Source organism: Cryptococcus neoformans, chromosome 3 (genome assembly GCF_000149245.1).
Source record: "Cryptococcus neoformans var. grubii H99 chromosome 3, complete sequence".
Taxonomy (NCBI): Eukaryota; Fungi; Basidiomycota; class Tremellomycetes; order Tremellales; family Cryptococcaceae; genus Cryptococcus; species Cryptococcus neoformans.
Window position 1 is genome coordinate 1,442,190 of NC_026747.1, and position 16,643 is coordinate 1,458,832.

Genomic DNA, 16,643 nt, shown 5'->3' on the forward strand with positions numbered 1-16,643 from the left:
TCATCTTCGTTTCATCTCTTTTCCTCTTCTCTTTCCATCTAGCTCAACATGCCGAAAATTAACGTGACATTCGACGATTTTGACCCTCTACTCGTTTACTCGGATTACACCCAATGGTCCACTCCGAACCCACAAGACCACCCGACATGGTATAACGCCAGTGAAAACGAAACGGGCGTACCGTGGCATGAAGCTACCATTCATTACACCACCATTCAAGGCGCTTCATTCGCATTCAACTTCACAGCATCATCAGCTTGGATATACGGTGCTTCCGGTCCGTCCTCCTCCACCACAAACTATACAATCACTCTCGACGGGGCCTCTTCCTCTCATACAGCTGAAAACACAACCTCCTCCGATAACGCGCTTGGTCAAGGGCGGACGTTGTTATGGAGTGCACAGGGGCTGGAAGAAGGAGAAGCGCATAAAGTAGAGTTGAGGAATGAGGGGAGCGGGGTGGGAGTGGATTTGGTTGTGCTGGAAGTTGATGTAGGTGAGAACACGAGTAACTCTACGCTGGATAATACTAGCCCTGAGATCAGCTACACTGGGACGTGGGATAGTAATAATGGGAGTTTCTACGGAGGTTCCAGTTCTTACACCCAGGGTGCGGGTAATGAGTTTTCTTTCAATTTCACCGGTACATCCCCTTTCAAAACATCATTCTTGGGAAAACATATAGGCTAACATTAAAAAAACACAGGTTCCGCCCTGTATATCTACGGTGATCAGGTCAACGACCATGGCCCATATTCCATCTTTTTCAATGCCTCTACCATCCCTTACGCTACCTATAGTGGCCGATCAGGATGTGCCGTAGGTGGCGTGGAGAAGAGTTGTGAGAAACTGGGGACTCTGAAGGCATTCGTAGGTGGCCTTGGAGAGGGGGAACATCAAGTCAGGTTGGTCAATGAGGGTGAGGAAACTTATTTCGGTGAGTAATCCCTTGGGTGTATCATGGAAAGATATTGATAACTGATGAATATGGTCATAAGATTTTGATTATCTCGAATACACCACTCCGTCGACTTATCCCTCTTTCATCCTTGATCCAACCTGCGCCAACGGTATTTGCGCGTTTTCCTCTTCGGACAATACCACAACTACCGCAGCGTCCGGAGCCTCTGGTGCGGCCACAAGCGCAGCCACTACTGCACCTTCGTCTACCGAGAGTAGTGGTGCGAGTGCCAACTTATATGGTCGTGAGGGAGGATATGCAGGGCTGGGGACTGGGCTTTTGATAGGGATCATGGGCGTTTGGAGTATGAGAAGGATGGGTTGGGCATAAATGAAGTTACGAGCCTTGGACTATAGTAAGCCGGCATGCTAGTCCTAGCTTGAAATTTAATGGTTACTAACTCCAACCATATTTTAGCTATCGCCGTCATACGCCTGTATCTACACTCTAACAGGTATTGTCAATATCTGTACCGTTACCGTTACCGTTACATCATGCATGGACATCTATATAGCCACGAGACCTATCCTCTAATTAAGATGAGGTCTAGAACGGCTGGACAGATACCATACGCGCGTGAATAGGGACTAGTACTCCATCCGGAAACTTGATAATAACCGCACCCCTGTCAGCGATCTTCCTCTGCCCATTTTCAGTTGAAGATCAAAGTACTAACCATTGTCCCTGGTGGGAAGTATCCCCCCCACTTTAATACTGTATGACTTAGAAAAGCAGGCAGGCGCCAGTCTTCAGCATCATTCGAAGAACTGGAGAGATGGACTTACTTTGGCAGAGCAGTGCCAAGGGTGAACATGCTTCCCGCAGGTACGACATATTCTCCAAACCCGCCTCCAGAATCATTCAACATCGTATTTGCGCCCTATATATTGAAGGTACAGTATCAGACGGGCCTTCAGCACCAAGCCCTTGCCAAAATCATGTTTTCTCTCCCGCGTGCCGACGTCTCGGCTAGGAACGAACTGTACTCGTGCGAGTCTCAATGACAATTTTGACTTACGAATTTGGGTACAGGCCATACGGTCTGGACGTTTGCTCCACCCGTACCCCTTTGAGCGGCGGCCTTGGTTTTGAGGATGGAAGTTTCTGAAGGCATTTGGGATGTTCCTGACACCTTTGTTTGTTCTTCCATTCTCTTTTTTATCTGGGTATTTAACTTTTTGATAACGTACAAAAAGGGTCCCAGCAGGGATCAAGGTCGGTTTATAATCACCCAATGACCAGTAAAGGTGTCCCCTCCTCCTTGATGTCATCGAACACGACGTAACTCCATTCTTCTACTGTACAATCATGTAAAGGAAAACAAAAGGCTTTTACCTAGCGGGTACGCTCTCCTCCTCTTATGGAACCTGTTTGGCCGTTTCGAATGTATGTGTATAATTGGAAGAAGGGATACCGTTACCGTTAGAGTCCCGACGGGTGAGACGTCCAGTGAGTAATGGATGAAAGGAAGAAGATGCCCTTTCTGTTCATGACGATCAGGTCTCAGGACAGTGAAGTATATAATGAATGAGGGAACGCTAATGTGCCAGCTGGGGTAGCGGTATGCTGCCCATGAATGTTTGGAAGATACGTACAAAAGCATACATCTGCTCAACGGTGCTCATTCAGGAAGCCAACTACAACAGCTAGGCCTTAGTCTCGAGGGACCAGGAGAAGCCGTGACCTGCCCTTGTCTCCCAACAACCTCACTTTAAACTGTGGCGTCAGGGGTAAAATCAATCTTTTGGAGTCTCGAGTGGCTGAACAGATACCATCCTCGCATGGATAGGAACCAACACACCATCCGGAAACTATTGACCGTCGTCCCCCCGCCATTAGCTATTCCCGATGACTACTATCCCCCAAAAGCGGACTGTTACGTACCATCGTCCCAGGGGGAAAGTATGCTCCCCATTTCAACACTGTATGGCTAAAAGAAAGAAAAAGCATCTTCATCAATTCTTGCTAATTTCTTTTTTTCCAAATTTGAGGTATAATGTTCAAATAGAACGTACTTTGGTAAAGCAGCACCAAGAGTGAACATGCTCCCTGCAGGTACTATGTATTCGGTGATCGTCTTCCCTGCTGAAGTCACATTGTCCAGCGCCGTGCTTGCTCCCTGTTGAGTGCCAGCCATTCGCGAAAAAAAAAGGAAAAAAAAAAAAACCAGGTCTGTGAGTCAGCGTTCAAACATTTTGCGCAGAGATTCCTCTCGCCGTTTCTAAAACACCAGAGCACCTCTCAATTACCCCTTCATCACCCCACCCCCCCTCACTCGAGCCCACTTTTCAAGATCAATGTAAACTGCCACTTGATCGCTCCCTCTGGCCGGCGGCCATCAACCTCTCACACACACGACAAGGAAAAAAAAAAAAAACGGACGGAGAGAAAGAACGATCCGTCCGAGAAGGTAGCAGAGATGCGTGACATACGAATTCCGGTTTGGGCCATACAGTCTCGACCTCTTCCGACCCGGCACCTTTCTTATTAGCTGCCTTTGTCTTGAGGATGTCCACTTCGGACGGCATCAATGGGGCTTTGGACATTCTGGGTTTTAGAGTCTGCTTTTTGCGCTTTTGAGGTGTTTTTTTTTCTATTTGAGACTTTTTTTTTTAGCTTATAGGCGTGAAGTTTTAACAGATGGACTGGCGCATAGAGTTGGTGCGATGGGCCTTTTGTAAGGATGATATAAAGGAATGGGCATATTGAGGAGCCATAGACTAATCCTTTGTGCGATTTGTAGTGAAACCACTCCTTTTTTAGACGTAAAAAACGTTTCCATTTCCATCGTATGTATAGATAAGTAAATCAACTGATCAGAAGCGTGCAAGAAAAAGAGTATGTAATAAATAGAGTAAGAGCATCATCTGTAAATTGTTATAGAAGAAGAAGAAAAGAAAGAAAAAAAAAGATTGCCTCGTGATTTCCTCGTCATTTGTCAAATCGTCGGCCGTGAAAAAATAGGTAAAAGAACTACACTACACTTGGAATGTCGTAAAAAAAGGGAAAAAAAGGCGGGGGGAGAGCGGGGAGTCATCTCTATATCTATGTGTTTAGACAAGAAGATGTTTTTTTTTTTTTTGGTTTTGATTATTCATTTTTTTGTTTTTCCTTGTTTCCCACATGCAATCCCATCTTGCCCCTCTACCTTCCCTCCTTCTCTCCCCCACCCAGGCTCGTCCATCCATCTACACCTTCCAAGGCACAAAACGAAAGCCTTAAAAGTTGAAATCGAAGTCGTCGGAAGCATTATTAAAAAGTTTTATCTCGAGAGAGTGGAATCGAAAAAATGGAATGTCGTCTCTCTTTTTTTTTCTTTCTTTCTTCGTAGCAAGAATCGAGTTGGGCGTGAGAAGCGTATTCTGGCGTACTTGCGTTACGAGGGACATTTGAACGTCAAAACGATGAATTGATAATAATGATGTAAGAGGGGGCATGAAAATTAAATTTTAAAAAAAACGTTCTATCATGAATGATCAGCAATTTTAGGTCGTCCGGAACCATAAACTCAAGAAACGATACACAACTCACCTCAAATTGAGCAAAATGTAATAGAAACGAGAAAAAGATGAAAAGACAGGATCGATTAAATATCCAGACTCTCCCTCGTCCTCATCGTTTCCTCTGTATCCCTCTCGTACCCTCCTCCGGCTCCAGCGCTCGCATTACCTGTAGAAGCGGGAGACGAGACAAGTGCTCCACCGATAACTGAACCAGGAGGACCAGGAGCGGAGCCCAAACCCGAGCCCGAGCCGGAACCCGCGCCGCCCAACATATTCCTACTAGCCACAGATTTCAGACCGCCCAAACCACCACTCATACTGTTGAGAGATGATTGGGTACCACCGAATCCGCGGGATTCACCGGCTGGTCCACGGGGGTTCCGAAGTGGTTGGCTTTGAACATGACCTTGAGATTGGGATTGGGATTGAGATTGGGAAGAGGTGTGAGATGATTGAGGTTGGGAGGACTGCTGGGGTTGAGAAGGTTGAGGTTGGGGAGAAGGTACTTGCTGTTGTCCCGAGAAACTTGTCGTAGAAGTTGGGGAGAGCAAGTCTTCAGGCGAGACGCGTCCACTCTGCGCATGTGACTGGGTTTGAGAGTAAGAATGGGAGTGAGTATGACCATGGCCGATCCCATTTACACCATTGACGCTGCTGACAGAGTACATTTTGTTATGCATCCCCAATCCACTGGGGAGAGGCGGCACGGGCGGGATATCATTGACCGAGTTTCCAAACAAGCCGTTGAACCCTCCATACCCATGTTCTCGTCCATTCGTATTCCCATTCCCATTCCCGTAAGCATGATTCTGGCTGTTCACATTCAGCGTGGCGGCGGAAGCATGTCCGTTCAGCCTCCTTCCGCCGACTGCGCCCATACCAGCATACTCCCTACCCATTTCTCGAATGTTTCCTGAACTTCTTTGGGGGTTCAAGCTCCTCGCAGGATCACGCGCTACGGCAGGGCTGTTGAAGCCTCTCAAGTCAGGCATGGATTTCTTGTACCTCAAATTCGGTGAAGGCTCGCCTGATCCGCCGCTGTGTCCAACGTTACCGCCGCCGCCGCTAGAGGAAGTGGAATTTTGTTGGGAGCCATAAGGGGAGAGGTAGGTGGGGGATGTGAGAGAGGCGGCCGAAAGGAGAGCAGGATGTTGGGGTTCGCGGGTGACCACGACGCATTGCTCTTCGTCACCGCGTGTGACGCTTGTGAGTCCAAGCTTTTGGGCGACGAGATGGACTATACGACGTTCAGTCGGAGAAAGGTTCTTTGAGAACGCGAGCTCGTCCCGCATCCGGTCTTCCTTGAACACTAAAACCCGAGAGTAAATGTCAAGCGTCATGGGATCGTTCATATCGAGGGTGGAAGGGAGATTGTCGCCCTGCGAGTTGGAGTTGGTTGACGCAGCGGATGCGGAATGGGGTGGCGACTGATCGTAACCGGCAAGCGTCGGGGGTTGTTGGTGTCTGATAGGAAGGGTAAGAGGGGGAGGCATCTCTTTACGGTCAAATTGCAAGCTCCGCATCCGCTTCAAAGCCTTTTCCCTTTCAATCTTGTCCTTTTCTCCTGGCTGCAAGACCTTTTTGTATTCTACTCTTAGTTTTCGTCCTTGGACATCGTACCCATTCAGGGCGGCAACCACGCTGGCCGCCTCATCTGGCGCGCGGAAATTCGCAAACGCCAGTCCTCGGAAAACCCCGTTATCGTGGTGATAGTTGAATGCGTACGGGAGAGGTGCGCCAAGGGACTCCATCACGCCCAAAAGTGTTTCGCGGGTGACGGCGAATGGAATGTTTTTGATCACGATGGCGGTAGGGATGACATCGTCGTCCTGGGTGGGTATGGCCGGCATGGCGTAGCCGTTTCTCCACCCGTCGGCCGGGTTGGACACTTGAGGGTGCTGGCGAGGGATGGCGTAAGCGCCAGAGAAGCCGATAGGAGCGTAGCCCATAGGCGGGGGGGAAGGCGTGCCGACGATGCCCATGGGCATGCCGAACCCGCCTTCGGGGTAAGATGGCTGTGGTTGGTAAGGGTACGCCTGGCGGGGGTTGGAGGAGGCTGTTGTGGGAATGGAGGAGGGCGGCGAGAGCGTGGAGGGCGGTGAGGGGACGTCACGGCGGTATTCGTTTGGGTCGTACCAGTTCTGCGGCGTGTCAGCGATCGTCGCGGGGAGAGAAGCACGGATGCTCACATTCGGCAAGCCGGAGCGGGAGCTTCTCTTGTTCGCCGAGGACCAGTCTGGGCTGGCAGCGGGCTGGGGCGCTGTGCCCATGCCTGCGGGCGCCCCGAACATTGTGTTGTAGCGGTAGGCGCTGCTGGCGGCCGGGTTCGGGTAGCCGGCGGCCGGGGGGGAGAGGGAGAGGGACTGGAGGGCGAGGAGGGGCGGGGAGCGGGAGTCCATGGGGGCGGGTGTACACAGCGGTCGTTACTCGTCGCGGGCGGTCGTTAGGGGGGGAGGCGTGTCGCGAACGAAGAGCGAGTGACCAACGCGAAAACAAACATTAGCCCCCGCCATTACTTTCCTGCCCTTTTATCGCATTTATCCCGAGGCTTATTGCGACGCCCTTTGTTTGCGCCGCGGGATCGGCCGCGGGGCAGCACAAGCACGGAGCGACAGAAACCACTCTCGCCACCAGTCTTCCATCCCATGTACTCGCCACTCTTCCATCCATTGCACTCGCCACCCACTCTTCCATCCATCTCACTGCCCCCCCCCACACACCGCTCCTGCTGTTACGCGCGATCGCCACGCGTTTTAATTGCCATCGCCGCGCGAAAATCCCGACTGGATCTTTGTACCTTGCCCTGTTCCGACCTGACTCCTTCCAACCCAGATGCCACCCGGCCGCCGTCCTTGTCGTTTCTTCTTTGACTATGGGTGTATACAATTTAAAAAAAAAAAAAATGCATTAATCTGTGTGCGGATGCAAAATTTGAACGGCATCATGCTTGGCGCCGCTATTTTATGTACCAATCTCAAAGCCCAGATGAAAATCCCCGTATGTGTAAAAAAAAAAAATGCTAAAAAATCCTATGAATGTAGAAGCCGGAATAGATGAAAAGCGTAAAAGTAACCGTATTATTCGTGAAAAAAGACAAAAGATCAAAGCGATACTCGGTACAAGCAAGACACGTAGGTAGTAGTAGGTGACAAGATGAACAAAATGGTTCCGTGTATTGGTTAATTTTGATAAAGATTGGTTAAATGTGATGAACAACAATTATAGATTCTCTTGCTCAATCGATAAGCCGAGTTCGTAAGGGGCTCAGCCGCAAAGATTAAACTGGAGATTGTTATCAGCGCCCATGGTCTGGAATGACGAGTGGAGACCAAGAAAACACGACTTACAATTCCAGCCTTGGACTGTCCATAGTTTATATTACCCTGTCCATCGTCCAACATTTCAAACGGTCAACGTCTTTCCACTGTCCACACTCTCCGCACTTTCCAAAGGCGGTCTCTCAAAGACTGTTTCCAACCCGGGCGCCTGCGTCTCTATCGGAGGGGTTGGCGCAATCACATGAACCGGCCACGAAGAAGGCAAAGACTCTTTGCTAACCTTTTCGTCCCGCATCGCCTTTGGACTTTCCACCACCACCATCTGACTGCCCGACATTCCCAAGTACACTTCATCCTCACTTGAACCTCCGCTCACCACATCAGGATTCAACCCTTCCCCGCTCACCACACCGCCGCCGTCGCCGCCGCCTCTTGAGATGGAGAGCGAGTCCATAGCAGGTGTAGGCAGCGACTCGTCGTCCTCGTCGCTTGATGAACGTGACTGCGAGTGTCGCGAGCAGCCCGATCCCGTTTGCGTCTGTATTTGCATTTGCATTTGCATTTGCTTTTGCGTAGGAACCCCATCGGCAGAAGACGACCTGGTGAATTGGGGCGAGGGAGGGACGGAAAGCGGAGGAAGAAGACTGGCAGGTTGGGTCCGAGGCGACGACATGGCGGAAGAAGAAGAGCAGTACGCTGGGGGTGTAGGCGTGCGTGAAGATGTGAAAGAGCGTCTTGAAGCCCTCGACGTATGGGAAGACGTCGACCCTGATCGGTTGAGCAGTGTGTGGCGAGAAGAAGACAAGGAATGGACCGGATGGATGGAAGGAAATGACCCCCGGCGGTCAGACGAGGCGTACCCCGTCGAATCGGATCCGGCACTGACGCTTGTCGTTCGCATCTTTTCTGGCAACGTACCCCTCGTAGGATGCCCAACCCCGCCGCCGATCGCGCCCGTCGCGCCCGTCGCACCCGTCGCACCCGTCTCGGTCTCGGTCTCGGTCGTGATGCTTTGCCTACGCTGATACAAGGACGCCGTAGTGATGGCCGGGCTTTGAGGGATGGCCGGAATACCACTTGCACTAGCTCGCGACCGGTGTGCAGACAGTTCCGAAAGGGGAAGACCAAAAAGCTGCGCGGCAGGAAGTGAACCGCGTCGGGCGAGAAGACTAGGCGGGATAGGCGCAGGCAGAGCTTTTTGCTGGAATGAGAGCGTACTTGGCCGTCTGATAGATCCGTGATGACTGAGCGGGGGCGCAGGCGTGGGAATGGGAAGGGGTGTGGGAAGGGGCGTGACTGATAGCGTAGACGAATGGTTGTTGGACGAGGCGGCAGAGGTCGGATCAGCGACCGACGTTTCAGCCGTCACCGAGTGCACGATGGATGGTCGGCGCCCGGTCACTGGTAGAGTAGCAATGTCCGAGACTGTTGAGCTACGTCTGGTTGCAGGTGGCGAAGGGATGTCTGATTGAGAATGAAGAGATTGCTGTGATGATAATGAGAGAGGGCGACGAGCGTGAAAGACGGGTGAGCGGGAATTTGAGCGTGATTGAGAAGAGCCTTTGATGGAAGAAGATCGACTCGTTGACCTGCTTCCGCTAGTCATGTCTGGGTACTCGAACGGACCTTGCTCAGCCACCGGTGTACCAAGAAATGGTGTAGACGGGCAAGTACCAAAAGTAAAACCTTCGCGAGGAAGCGCTATGCCCTCGTCGCTCGGCGAGACGACGCTTGAACCAGTTTCTTGAGGTGGAAACGTAAACGTGCTAAACGCCGGCGGCGGCGGGACAGCGAGCGAAAGGTTGACACGCTTGGATGCTTGCTCGGCAGCGATATGCGCACGCAAAGCGTCTTGCTCGCCTTCGCTATCGTCAACGGTTGAAGATTCCGTAACGACCATCTCGCCCGCAGCGCCGTCGAGTTCGTAAAGAGGGGTAAGAGGCGCGCCGCAGACGTTGGTCGCGGTTGACGAGACTGAGGATCGTGGTGATCCTGTTGGGGAGAACATTGTTATTGGATCGAACTGGTCGCGGCACATAACCGTTGAAGAAGGATGAATGAATGGATTCGCAGAAATGATGGTCTTGCGGGCGTGAGAAGGACGGTAATAATTATTATACGGAAATGATTCCTGCATAAGGTGGCGGGCGGTCTTGTCAAAAATGGCCTAGAATGGGATTTCTCTTGGCCAATTGACCCCTTCGAAAAGACTCGTTCCGGGTCCCGACCATGGAACGTTTCGCAGATCCCAAAAGGCAGGGAAGCTTTTTCCTAGGGACCCTTATCAGCCTTCAGCCGGTTGCCGTCCCATCTTTTTCCTTATTTGCCGTTCCTATTATTTTTTTCTCGGCACAAAATGTGCTGCCCCTCATTTTTTAGCCCAGGATAGTTAAGGGCACAAATATCCGGGGGCCATGGGGGGAGGGGGGTGAATACAAATAAAAAACTGCGACGACGAGGAAAATAACAAATTCCTTCCAACGCAACAGATGACAAAAGGACCTTTTTTTACTAATTTCATGCGGTGCGCGTCGTCGTTCTCGTCGAATAGAAAGGACATACGGAAGCGAAAAAAACTCTTTCGTAGCAGGCGCTAGGTGTCTTGCATTTTGTCGATGATCGTCCGTTTACGTTGAATGTCAAAAGTCACCAGTCAGCCAACAAATCATCATCATCCACAGTGGATGGAATTCAGGGTCCGTACAGAGTACATACGACGGAAGCTTCTTCTTCATTTAAGATCTAGGGCGGGAGGGGGGAACGTTAGATAAATAACCACAACTACCAACTAAATCAACCACTAAGAACGCGCGCCCGTCGTCCTTCCGTGCTGATCGGCAATTATCACTCAAGGTCGCCTGCAGACGAAGACATGCACTCGGAATATGATGGCATGATGGCAGCATACTTGTTGGTCCGCAGAGACCTGCTGTAGCCGAGTGGTCAGTTGTCCGACTGTAGGTATACTCCAAGTATGAAAAGATCATCGTACGCACGAAAATGTTCAGAAAGCGGCTCCCTCACAACTTGCTGAAATCGCCTGCTGCTTCTGAATGAGTCGACGTTATCAGTCTTGGCTACTCCCGCCAACCAAACTACCTTAATTCTGTTTTCCTATTTCTACTAGATAACTGGTGATCGACCTGCGCCATCACCGCGGAATTATATTTTTAATCTCGTTCCTCCTCCACTTCTTCCGCCGTTCCCATGTCGTAAACGTCTACATCATTCTGAAGGAATGTTCGTATGTCCCAAAAATCAAAACCTCTGATCCCAGGCTAAACATCCATCTCAGGCCAAATTGTCAACGAGAAAAAGGAAACTAGAGTAACTGCATAAACGCAAGCAACCAGATAAAACTATGGCGCACGCACTAAGCACCGACGACCGAGCCTTCGGTCTCTGTCTTGCGTCATCACAAAGCCGAAAAGGAACAAATGATAAAGGATGGGGAGTGATGGGAGATAGAGATAGAAGGAGTTGATGGTCCGTAATCGATGCTATCATTTTAAGTCTCAGGCGATTACCGTCTCGTCCTAGCCTGTGAAACGGACGTAAGGTTTCAGCTATCGTAAAACAATAAATGGCGTAAAAGCGGAATTAACGCGCAAAACCCAGATGATGTTACCTCTATGCTGTGAAGTTGACCATAAGTGGAAGATACACTGCGGATCGACTTGGATTCAAAAATACAAGACTTCACCAGTACGACTGCGCCCAGCCGAGCGTCGCCTTCTAGCATACTTCAACAACTGCCGCCCTTAATCTTTTTTTGCAACCCCCTTTCAGCCTTTTCTTTCATGTAGTAGGCTAGACGTTAAACACTAAGCTATGTAAGATGCACCAGCCGCCCTATCAACACAACCATTCTTGCACCCTTATAACCATCCAATTGTCAATCGTCGACTGTTGTGTCAATCGTCGACTGTTGTCTGTCAACTGTCAACTACCAGGTATTTAGCCGTCATCCATCGGACGTGCGTGTCAACCACGGCCCACCCCTCTACAACACTAGAACGCCGGATGCCCGACGGCCGACAGCCAATCGTTACCTGTTATCTGTTATGTCCGTTGTTCTGTTCTTTTTTCTTTTTTAATCCTCAATTTTGAATTCTGACTTATCAGCCACGCACTCCATCCTTTAAAATTGAATACGTCTCAAACCTTCCTTAGCCCTCAGCGTAGCAACGTACCTTTTGGGTTTTGTCTGCCCCAACACTCAGCGAACCTTTATCAACTACTTTTTTTCTCCCCAAGCATCGCCCAACTTTTATTCCATTTCTGCGATTGTTTTCTAATTAGGTTATTCCTCATTCGATCTGTGGTGTGATAAATTAGCCGTTGTGGTACAAGTCCTCATTGACAGAAGATGACCAGCAAGAGACCTTTATGTTGAACTTCTGGATTACCGTGTTAGATTGTCATGCTAACGGCAATCAGCGGGTAGCAAGTGAATGAACGACTGCTCTTCTACTATCAGTCAGTTGACCGCTCCGTCCTCGTCCCTTGGGCTCATCAATTGGGTCTAACGTGACAATTAATAATATGCGGGATGTAGCAGCAGGTAGCAGGTTGCATTTACAACAGTCCATGGCAGCTGACAGAGGACTGCTGACAGCTGCAGACCGAGACAGAGCTTATCATAAGCCTATTATAGTCCAGAACTTCGATTTTGGCTGCTTTATTTTTTTTAGGCTGGACGAAATAGGGTATCGCAAGTTCAAGGCCCTAGGGGCATACAGATGGTAGATTAAATTATATAACTAAAAATAATTTATTATTTATTTATGTATTACCATAGGTAGGCGCAGGGTTAGCACAGACTGGAATTTGTAGTCAAATAGCCCGGAAGACTGATGGCTTGTCGGTAAAGTGAGGAAAAGAAGAACGAAGGGCATGCGATTCGGAAAAAAGCGCGATTTTTGCCGGGATTTTTGGAGCAACAAAACGAAATGAAGAGAAATGAGCCAGAACGCGCTAAAGCGGTGCTAACTGAGCTTTTTTGCATTTGCCGCCGGCAGCTTGCCTGCTAACTGCGAACCATAAATCTCCACTTTTTACCGTCCGGGGAAAGGGTTCATCAAAAGTGGGGGATCGACGTTATCTCGAAAGATACGACAGTACATGTTCAACCTTTGTTCTGTGAGCAGAAGTCTGCTCTCTGATGTTCAGTCCGGTAAACTGGATTTCCGGAGGAATCTCAACATAGATGCACTTTAGGAACCAGGACATAGTGTCTCGAAGCGGATGAAGATGTATAGTGGAGACATACGCAAACAACCCAGTCCACGCCGCTTGGTTTTATCACTATCAAATACAAATACCTCGCGTAACGCAATACAAATACAAGTCTCGGCGGTCCATTGATAGCGTGATTCATCGACATTGGGGTATGTCAAGTCTACCTAACAAAGGCTTCGGAGCAAGAGCAGCCAAGACTTGGAGCTTCATGGGGGATGGGAAGACTCGTGCATTAAAAAGTAAAAGTCGCCATCATAAGGCAACTTTAACCGATCATACTCAGCATATCTACCAAGTTTGGCCGGTAAATTACATTTCCAACAGCAAATTCATGATGAGTATCGATCGAGAAATACAAATGAAGGTCAGACGCCGGCATAATAGGGGCCATGGAAGGCAAAAAAAAAAACGAATGTCATAGAGAAGATGCCAAAACAAGGCTCAGCTACTCCGTAAGCTTCGAGATATGGACTGCCCAAACGGTTAGCGGTGGTTTTTGGAACGGATGCGGTAGTAGCAAGTTAAAGAAGGTCTGATCTTTCCGTTGGGATTCCTAAAATGACAACATCCCAGGCTTCCAAGTAGTAAAGCCTCCTTCTCAGTTCTTCAGCCCAATTTTGATAGCCGTCTGCCACCCATCTCCTACTCTCTTTGACTCATTCTGCCGGTCAATCTGCCCTTGGAGGCCCTTTACAAGATCTTCACCGGCATGCAGTATTATGAAGCGAGCACACCACATGAGTCATACAGGAGAAACCGGCATATCTATTTGTCTCGACTTCTTGTCCTTTCTTCCACTTCTCTTCCGTCCGCTACCCGAGGGGTCACTAAAGCTTCCACATTTAATCGATGGGCGGATTAATCCGGGCAGATGAAGATGTGGAGCATTCAAGGCCGAGGAGACCGATGGGAGGAGAAAGATTGAATAAAAGATTGGAGACTGTTAATTGACACAGCACGGCAGTCATCGGTAATTTGATTGGAATAAAGGGATACGCGAGTTCGTTGGGATCTGGTGGAATGACTGACAACCATAAGGTGATGAAAAAATACAAGCGAAGGACGACCGATAACAACGGAAGACCAAGACGTGGGTGGCGATGACAAGACTACATTCAGAACCTCGCTTGTTGATATGCCCCGACCGGGTACCTAAGGGGAAACCGGGTTTGCCACGGCGGTACTCCCTAATGCTTGCCAGTGAAGAGATCTTGAAAATGATTTTGAAACCATTGTTGTCTGAATGCGATTGTTTATTAACGGTTCATGCATTCCTTGGATTTCGAGGACAAGTTCGACACCGACGGAGGCTGGGAGCTCGTTAAATGTGGCCAATAGTAGAACAATTATCTATTTTATATCAAATATCAATAAATCTGATTCCGAGTATTAACACCAACGCTTGGCCCACTTTTCGCCATCGGGCCCCCTCCATCCAGGGATTGTCGGAAAAGGCCAAAGTCACCCCAACAGCTCCGGCCAAACGTTCCAGTAGTAGTTTGCGACAAAGCCCTCTCTTGACCTTCCGTCGGAGACTGGCCAATGTCCGCTGAGGGGGTTTGGGTCGAGCCAAGGAGTATAATCCATCTCTAGATGAAGAGGGCTCAGGCCCGAAAAGTGGACTGACTCAGAGATCAGCTTCGTCCTCATCTAATATAATGTTTGGTAGTACCCCCTTTCAACAAGCTCTCCGTAGTTTAGTGTGGTTTAGAGCGTCAGACTGTAATTGGTTAACAATCTCACATCTGAAAGTCGTGCGTTCGACTCGCACCGGGGAGATTTTTTTTGGGATTTGGCTTGTTTTTTCTTTTTCCTTCAAGCCTTCATTCTTCTTTCTGCTTTAGATCATTATGCATGTGAGCTTTTACCATACATGGCATACATCAGAATAAATACAGATAGAACACTTGATACCGTAGAGGCAAGCTAAAAATCGCAGTCTTAATCCCAGTTGAGACGATTGATCCCTAATTATTTCTAAGCAATGATGATGCGTCGGAACCTCATTTGTGCTATCCGTCCCACTTAACTGCAGTATATACTTTCCAACAAACGGGTCAAACCAATTGTCCAGTGCATAAGGATCATCTGCGTTAAACAGCTCGTAAATAATACTTAAAAAAGCGAGTTACCAGACTACTTCTTCCAGTTCTGTTAATGGAACAAGACGTAGGGAACACCTAAAGAAGCGATACGGAGAAGGCGTAGCCATGAAATTGAGTAATAAAGGAAAGCTACAGAGAAAAAAAAATGTATTGAAAGGAGAACTAAATTGGCCGAATTTATCATACACCGTCCCCTTACGAAGTGAATTGTCCATCCCACCATCTGACATGCGACATCATCGACAAGTCATAACCCCTCACCACAAATGCGCCTCTTCCCTCCATTCCTCCGATTATCTCAAAGGGCAAATATGTACTAGCCCAGCTAGTAATGTCCTTGTCCATACCCGCCGGCCCCATATTGGCCATACCCTTGCTGCCCATACGCGCTTTGAGCGTAGCCAGGTTGGTTACCATAGTATTGGTTACCATTGTATCCGCCAACGAGGGATCCACCGGCGCCGCGGTATGCTGATTGGGCATCGTCTTCGTAGTATTCCATACCGCTCTACGATTGTAAGGGGGAGGAAGTCAGTTTGTAGCGGAAAATCGAGAGAAAGGAATAGAAGGGACGTACGGCAAGGAGGGGATCTTTGACGTCCCATACAGCTTGCTTGGAACCAACTGAGAATTCAAGGTCTTCCTTGGTAATAGCTGGACAAGTAGGTTATCAGAATATGTCTCCGACAGTCGTGATGTGGCGGTATAAAGAGCTTACAGTCCCAGTATTTGTAGACCATCATAACGGCGAAAAGGAAGGCGAGGGTAGAGAAAAACACTGGTAGGATGTCAGTCCATAAAATGCAGGAAACGGTAAGGGTTATTCTGGACGTACCGCCATCGACGTAGTGCTTAACAGCGTCGCAAATTGTTACTGAGAAGGTAACCAAAAGAAGGACGCCGGCGATATAGAAACCAGCCATGAAAAGGAGATCACCAATAACCTATGCTTTTTGTTCAGTTTTTCTTCCCAACATATATATCCTTCAATGGATGTAAGCTTATTTTGACGTACCCATCGGTCATCCAAAGTCCTAACCACCAACAACATCTGCGAGATAAAGTAGATCAAGACACACACACAAGGGAATACCAAGTACGTGATGAACAATCCCACAGTATTTGTCGGTGAAATGGAGGAGGAGGTTCCTTTGAATGTAGCGATTGGGATACCAAAACAAACGGCACCGACGACAAGTGAGGATATACGAAGGAACCATAGTGACATGGGTGTACCGTCTTCATGGAATTGAAAACCGACGAAACCGTTCAAAAGAAGACACCAATACAGCGCACCGACGCTACCCGCATATATCGCCGCGAACCACTACATGTTACTCTTATCAGACAAAAAGTTATTTCGTCGAATGTGACTCACAGGGTAGACCTTGTTGGCGGTGGGGATGATGGCCGAGTCTAGGAAGATGGCGAAGAGCTCGACCCAAATGTACATGTAGAAAAACAGGACAACTTCTTTTCGGCCAACAGCGGTGTATTTGGAACGGACGTGAAGGAGCATGATGGTCGCCATGACCAACGCAGCAATGTGCACGAT

At 49.0% G+C, this 16,643-nt stretch overlaps 6 protein-coding genes and 7 non-coding genes; 5 read left to right on the plus strand and 8 right to left on the minus strand.

Annotated features, from left to right (window-relative positions):
• Positions 1-18: 18 nt before the first annotated feature.
• Positions 19-3,748, plus strand: CNAG_06893 (hypothetical protein). XM_012192941.1 has 5 exons: positions 19-643; positions 707-937; positions 999-1,316; positions 1,379-1,588; positions 1,657-3,748. The coding sequence occupies exons 1-3, from the start codon at positions 49-51 to the stop codon at positions 1,289-1,291; spliced, it is 1,119 nt and encodes a 372-aa protein (XP_012048331.1). The 5' UTR covers positions 19-48; the 3' UTR covers positions 1,292-1,316; positions 1,379-1,588; positions 1,657-3,748.
• On the minus strand, positions 1,633-2,075 carry CNAG_06894 (hypothetical protein; the record flags this gene model as incomplete). Its single annotated transcript, XM_012192942.1, has 3 exons — positions 1,633-1,645; positions 1,747-1,841; positions 1,980-2,075. 3 exons carry the CDS (start codon positions 2,073-2,075, stop codon positions 1,633-1,635), a joined length of 204 nt encoding a protein of 67 aa, XP_012048332.1.
• Positions 2,650-3,549, minus strand: CNAG_06895 (hypothetical protein). Its single transcript, XM_012192943.1, has 4 exons — positions 3,394-3,549; positions 2,977-3,080; positions 2,846-2,891; positions 2,650-2,772 (listed from the first exon to the last, which is right to left on the minus strand). Exons 1-4 carry the CDS (start codon positions 3,505-3,507, stop codon positions 2,698-2,700), a joined length of 339 nt encoding a protein of 112 aa, XP_012048333.1. The 5' UTR covers positions 3,508-3,549; the 3' UTR covers positions 2,650-2,697.
• Positions 3,732-7,329, minus strand: CNAG_06896 (cytoplasmic protein). Its single transcript, XM_012192944.1, has 3 exons — positions 6,654-7,329; positions 4,493-6,605; positions 3,732-4,424 (listed from the first exon to the last, which is right to left on the minus strand). Exons 1-2 carry the CDS (start codon positions 6,861-6,863, stop codon positions 4,548-4,550), a joined length of 2,268 nt encoding a protein of 755 aa, XP_012048334.1. The 5' UTR covers positions 6,864-7,329; the 3' UTR covers positions 3,732-4,424; positions 4,493-4,547.
• Positions 7,330-7,349: 20 nt separating this feature from the next.
• CNAG_06897 (hypothetical protein) lies at positions 7,350-10,029 on the minus strand. XM_012192610.1 has 2 exons: positions 7,812-10,029; positions 7,350-7,746 (listed from the first exon to the last, which is right to left on the minus strand). The coding sequence occupies exon 1, from the start codon at positions 9,778-9,780 to the stop codon at positions 7,867-7,869; it is 1,914 nt and encodes a 637-aa protein (XP_012048000.1). The 5' UTR covers positions 9,781-10,029; the 3' UTR covers positions 7,350-7,746; positions 7,812-7,866.
• Positions 10,030-10,434: 405 nt separating this feature from the next.
• CNAG_12319 lies at positions 10,435-11,117 on the minus strand. XR_001045567.1 has 3 exons: position 11,117; positions 10,739-11,064; positions 10,435-10,668 (listed from the first exon to the last, which is right to left on the minus strand). It is a non-coding gene; the product is annotated as a hypothetical RNA (non-coding RNA).
• Positions 10,479-11,262, plus strand: CNAG_12320. XR_001045568.1 has 2 exons: positions 10,479-10,982; positions 11,038-11,262. It is a non-coding gene; the product is annotated as a hypothetical RNA (non-coding RNA).
• A 34-nt stretch (positions 11,263-11,296) lies between these two features.
• CNAG_12321 lies at positions 11,297-12,272 on the minus strand. The gene is made up of 2 exons (XR_001045569.1): positions 11,936-12,272; positions 11,297-11,855 (listed from the first exon to the last, which is right to left on the minus strand). It is a non-coding gene; the product is annotated as a hypothetical RNA (non-coding RNA).
• On the plus strand, positions 11,404-12,443 carry CNAG_12322. Its single transcript, XR_001045570.1, has 2 exons — positions 11,404-11,808; positions 11,916-12,443. It is a non-coding gene; the product is annotated as a hypothetical RNA (non-coding RNA).
• Positions 12,444-13,057: 614 nt separating this feature from the next.
• On the minus strand, positions 13,058-14,221 carry CNAG_12323. The gene has a single exon (XR_001045571.1). It is a non-coding gene; the product is annotated as a hypothetical RNA (non-coding RNA).
• Positions 14,222-14,293: 72 nt separating this feature from the next.
• On the plus strand, positions 14,294-14,856 carry CNAG_12324. XR_001045572.1 has 1 exon: positions 14,294-14,856. It is a non-coding gene; the product is annotated as a hypothetical RNA (non-coding RNA).
• On the plus strand, positions 14,670-14,762 carry CNAG_10033. The gene has a single exon. It is a non-coding gene; the product is annotated as a tRNA-Tyr (tRNA).
• A 180-nt stretch (positions 14,857-15,036) lies between the features above and the next one.
• Positions 15,037-16,643, minus strand: part of CNAG_06898 (chitin synthase export chaperone) — a 2,113-nt gene continuing 506 nt past the window's right edge. Inside the window, exons 2-7 of the mRNA XM_012192945.1 lie at positions 16,467-16,643; positions 16,104-16,415; positions 15,924-16,032; positions 15,807-15,866; positions 15,666-15,742; positions 15,037-15,596 (exon numbers count right to left, since the gene is read on the minus strand). The exon at positions 16,467-16,643 is cut by the window's right edge and continues 8 nt beyond it. Of these exons, the coding sequence (XP_012048335.1) occupies positions 15,414-15,596; positions 15,666-15,742; positions 15,807-15,866; positions 15,924-16,032; positions 16,104-16,415; positions 16,467-16,643 (918 nt within the window). The 3' untranslated portion in view covers positions 15,037-15,413.

Coding starts and splice junctions, on each gene's coding strand:
- CNAG_06893 (XM_012192941.1), top strand. CDS start 49: ATGCCGAAAATTAACGTGACATTCGACGATTTTGACCCTCTACTCGTT. Junction 644..706: donor GTTTTCTTTCAATTTCACCG/GTACATCCCCTT, acceptor AAAAAAACACAG/GTTCCGCCCTGTATATCTAC. Junction 938..998: donor GGGTGAGGAAACTTATTTCG/GTGAGTAATCCC, acceptor TATGGTCATAAG/ATTTTGATTATCTCGAATAC.
- CNAG_06896 (XM_012192944.1), bottom strand. CDS start 6,863: ATGGACTCCCGCTCCCCGCCCCTCCTCGCCCTCCAGTCCCTCTCCCTC. Junction 6,606..6,653: donor CCCGCTCCGGCTTGCCGAAT/GTGAGCATCCGT, acceptor GACACGCCGCAG/AACTGGTACGACCCAAACGA.
- CNAG_06897 (XM_012192610.1), bottom strand. CDS start 9,780: ATGTGCCGCGACCAGTTCGATCCAATAACAATGTTCTCCCCAACAGGA.
- CNAG_06895 (XM_012192943.1), bottom strand. CDS start 3,507: ATGTCCAAAGCCCCATTGATGCCGTCCGAAGTGGACATCCTCAAGACA. Junction 3,081..3,393: donor TATGGCCCAAACCGGAATTC/GTATGTCACGCA, acceptor GGCACTCAACAG/GGAGCAAGCACGGCGCTGGA. Junction 2,773..2,845: donor ACTTTCCCCCTGGGACGATG/GTACGTAACAGT, acceptor GACGGTCAATAG/TTTCCGGATGGTGTGTTGGT.